The following is a 3,941-nucleotide window of genomic DNA, read 5'->3' as shown; positions in this document are numbered from 1 at the left end:
AGCAGCAAGAGCAACAATGGATCTTACTGTGACCATCTTAGCTACAGGTGAAAAAGTCTCTGTATAGTCAAGACCTTTCTGCTGACTGTAGCCCTTAGATACCAGTCTAGCTTTGTACCTCTCTATCTCCCATGAAGCCTTGTACTTGATCTTGAATATCCACTTGCACCCTATAGGCATTTTGTTAGGAAGAAGATCTACTATGCTCTATGTATGATTAACTTCTAGGGCCTCAATCTCCAACTGCATTGCTTTTATCCACTTAGGGTCCTTGACTGCTTCTGCAAATGACTTAGGTTCAGTGGTAGAAGAGCACACTATGAGAGTATGGTGATATGAAGGTGTGATATTGTTATACATGACATAGGAAGACAAGGGACAATGGCAAGATGCATTTTTTGAACTAGTTACATAATCTTGAAGCCAAAGAGGTGGTCTTCCTATCCTACCAGATCTTCTAAGAGGATGACGATTAGTTGGTTCAGAATTGTGCTCAATAATGTTGTTATCACCTGCATTTGTTAGCATTGGCTCAGTGATATGGGACTCCCCATGAGGACTATTGGCTTCCTAAGGTGAACTAGAGGGAGTACCAGATGACACCACATCATAGGGAATACTGTGACTAGAAGACAACAAGTCAAGAACTAGAAATAGAGGAGTGTCTATATCCCTCATATGCTTGAAGAGGAATATCTGCTCCTAGAATATGACATTCCTGCTAACAAAGAAAGAATTAGTGTGTAGTGAGTACAGTTTGTACCCCTTATGAGTAGAAGAATACCCCATCATTACACCTGGTATGGCTCTAGCAGCAAACTTGCCATGCTCCTTTGGACTGGTTGCATAGCATAAAGAACCCTTTGGTTCAAAGATGGTGGATACAAATGAAGCATTTCAAAAGGAGACTTGTTGTGAATGGTTCTAAAAGGTATTCTGTTAACAAGGTACACAACAGTATTTATGCATTCATCCCAGAACTTTAAGGGAACTACAGCTTGAAATCTAATAGATCTAGCCATTTCCAGAATGGTTTTGTGCTTCCTCTCAACTTCTCCATTCTGTTGAGGGGTGTAAACACAGAAAGTCTGATGGGCAATGCCAAGACCTGACAATAGTTATTGAAAGTCATTACTGCAGAACTCACTGCCATTATCTGTTTTGAGTACCTTAACAGTAGTGGAGAACACATTTTGTATTCTAGTTAAGAAATCTCTCAAGACCACAATAGTGTTAGACTTGGAATGAATGAGAAACACTCATGTGTATCTAGTATAGTCATCTACAATAGGCACAAACTATTTCTTTCCATCATATGTGGGAACTCTATAGGGTCTCCATATGTCACAATGCAACAGATCAAACACAAACCTAGAATTAGTATTACTCAACTAAAAAGACAATTTTGATTGCTTTGCTAATGGACACACAATGCAATGTGTTACATTCTTTAAGGAACTAAGAGACTTGTGTTTCTTTATTACATCAACAAGTGCATGACCTAACCTTATATGCCACAAATGAGGAGTTGTAGTATTGATACGAGTGCGAGTAGTTATATTTGCACATTTATTATTAGCTGTAGAACTTGATTTAGACTTCATAGGAAGCCTCCCTTTCAGCAGGTATAGCCCATAGTCTTCCTTACAAATCCCCATCACCTGACTATTGTAGAGGTCTTGAAAGACACAGAAATCAGGAAAGAACGCTACTAAGCATCGTAGTTCCTTGGTGATCTAAGAAGTAGGCATGAGGTTGTACTTAAAGTTAGGTATGTAAAGCACATTAGTGATATCCTGATCCTTAAGTATAGTAGAATTCTCTTTATGAGACACTAGGAAAGTGGTTCATGTAGGTAAGTGAACTTTGCTTCTTTGTGATGCAGGAATCTGTTGATAGCTATTTAACATTTGTAGATTTGTTGTCATATGATTTGATGCACCTGTGTCTACTATTCCGTTATGGTTACCATATTCAGACAGTAAGGATATCAGAATACTTGCAGATGAATCTTTTTTAGAGGCTCCTTCCTCAGCTCCTTTGTTAAGCAAGTGTACAATCTGTTGGTATTGCTCCTGAGTGAAGAAAGGTACATGTATCTTGCCTGGTACTGGTTGAGACTGCGTGAAATCTGAGTAACCTCCTCTAGTTTGTGAGGGTTGAGACAAACCAACCTCACCTCTTCATTGTTGATTAACACCTTGTTGTTGACAACAGCCTACTGCATTACAGCCTTCTACTGTTGGATAAGTTGCACCACTAGCATGATTTGAATAGATGCCAGAAGTAGCACCTTTCTTTTAGACTTGAAATTCGATGGATACCCAATCAACTTGTTGCAGTTTTCCTTTGTATGTCCATATAAGTGAAAATATTCACACTGAACTTGACTTATTTTTGCTTGTAATCGCCAGCTGGTTTGAATTGGTTCCTTGTGTTGTTTGTCACTTTGTTGTTGTAGAGTGCAGTGCTTTCTAAACTCTCAGTGACTTGCACTGCCTGAGTGAAATTGGCTAGACTCCTTTGACTCTCCTATTCAACAAGCTTTGAGTATGCTTTATTGATGTTGGGAATAGGAGTCATCATCATGATCTAACTTCTAGAATATGAGTGACTCATTCAGGCCCATAAGGAATTGCAGAAGTCTGTGATATTCAAAGTGTTGTGCATACTTCTTAGACTCTGGGCAAGGGCGGCTAGGAAGGGCATAAGTGCATCAAATTCATTCCACAAATCCTTCAGCTTAGTGAAGTAATCAGTCACAGTAATGGTGCCCTGTGTGAATGTGTGAATTTCTCTATGTAGGTATAATACTCTAGATCTATTAATTTTGTCGAACCTCTCCTTTAAATCTTCCCACATTTTGTGTGCATCAATGCATATAGCACACTGATCAGAAGACCAGGCCTAACAGAGTTCATAATCCATTATAATACCACAACATTCACCTTCTCCTAGAGATTATGAAGAGTAGGTTCAAACCTAGACTTGGGAAAACGACCATCAACAAAACCTAGTTTGCTTTTCCCTAGTAAACCAGCTCTCATTGCACGACTTCATAGCGCATAATTATCTGATCCATTCAATTAAAGAGAAATCAAGGAGCTACCTGGAGTATCTATTGGTTGAAGGTACAATGGATGGTTGTGGTCAATGACAGGAAAGCTTGTGGTTCCAGCAGTGAAGGTACTCGTACCAGTAGCTTGAAATGGTGCCGAAAAAGCAGCACGAGTGTGTTGAGATTCAGATGGTGAAGAATCATCCTCAATCGCCATTGCAACAATAGAGTAGCAGCAATTTTAAAATTCACTCAAATCTCAAACCCTAGCTTCGATCTAGAGCACTTTCAGACACTTCAATACTATGAGAGGGAAGTGTAGTGACTAATCGAATGCTAGTGAGCTGACGAGTGATCTAGATCGAGAGCATAGGCTATGATACCATGCTAACAGCCATGGCAATGGCGGTTACAACTCAGTTACAGTCGAGCAGCTATGGCCATAAAGGAGAGAGAGGAAGGAATAGAAGAAAGCCACCGACTCTGTAAAACTGAGAAAATAAAATCTTACATTTATTTCAATGAGAATACAGAGATTATATACACAACTACAGTACTGACAACCTTCTTAACTAACAGTAACCTTCTAACTAACTTATTAACAACTAACTCTACTCTTTTGATTTAACTCTAGTACATTCAGCTTGTTTAACCATAGTCAACAATAATCGAGTAAAAACTTTTATTTTCAACTTTGATATCACTTAGTCATGTGAAGCACAAAGTCAACAATCATAACTAGTCCTTTAAATATGTTGATTGTAATCATCATGCTGGAGAATTTTTTTTGTATCTCTAGTATCATTCATGTACGCGAATTAGAAAGAGGATACGTTTAAATTAACTTCTCATAATATAGTTCTAATTAATAATAATTAAATAA

At 38.4% G+C, this 3,941-nt stretch overlaps 1 protein-coding gene across 1 annotated transcript; it reads right to left on the bottom strand.

Annotated features, from left to right (window-relative positions):
* Positions 1-207: 207 nt before the first annotated feature.
* On the bottom strand, positions 208-3,275 carry LOC138873324 (uncharacterized). The gene is made up of 4 exons (XM_070151779.1): positions 3,110-3,275; positions 798-1,108; positions 594-702; positions 208-512 (listed from the first exon to the last, which is right to left on the bottom strand). The coding sequence occupies exons 1-4, from the start codon at positions 3,273-3,275 to the stop codon at positions 208-210; spliced, it is 891 nt and encodes a 296-aa protein (XP_070007880.1).
* Between the last annotated feature and the right edge of the window lie 666 nt (positions 3,276-3,941).

Source organism: Nicotiana sylvestris, chromosome 7 (genome assembly GCF_000393655.2).
Source record: "Nicotiana sylvestris chromosome 7, ASM39365v2, whole genome shotgun sequence".
Classification (NCBI taxonomy): Eukaryota; Viridiplantae; Streptophyta; class Magnoliopsida; order Solanales; family Solanaceae; genus Nicotiana; species Nicotiana sylvestris.
This window is presented reverse-complemented; position numbering and strand designations above follow the sequence as displayed.

Bases quoted from the DNA above. Each gene is read 5' to 3' on its own strand.
- LOC138873324 (XM_070151779.1), bottom strand. From the start codon at position 3,275: ATGGCGATTGAGGATGATTCTTCACCATCTGAATCTCAACACACTCGT. The intron at 1,109-3,109 runs GTAGCTCCTTGA...AACTATTGTCAG, and splicing joins TCAACCAATAGATACTCCAG to GTCTTGGCATTGCCCATCAG. The intron at 513-593 runs GTACTCCCTCTA...TAACAAATGCAG, and splicing joins CTATGATGTGGTGTCATCTG to GTGATAACAACATTATTGAG.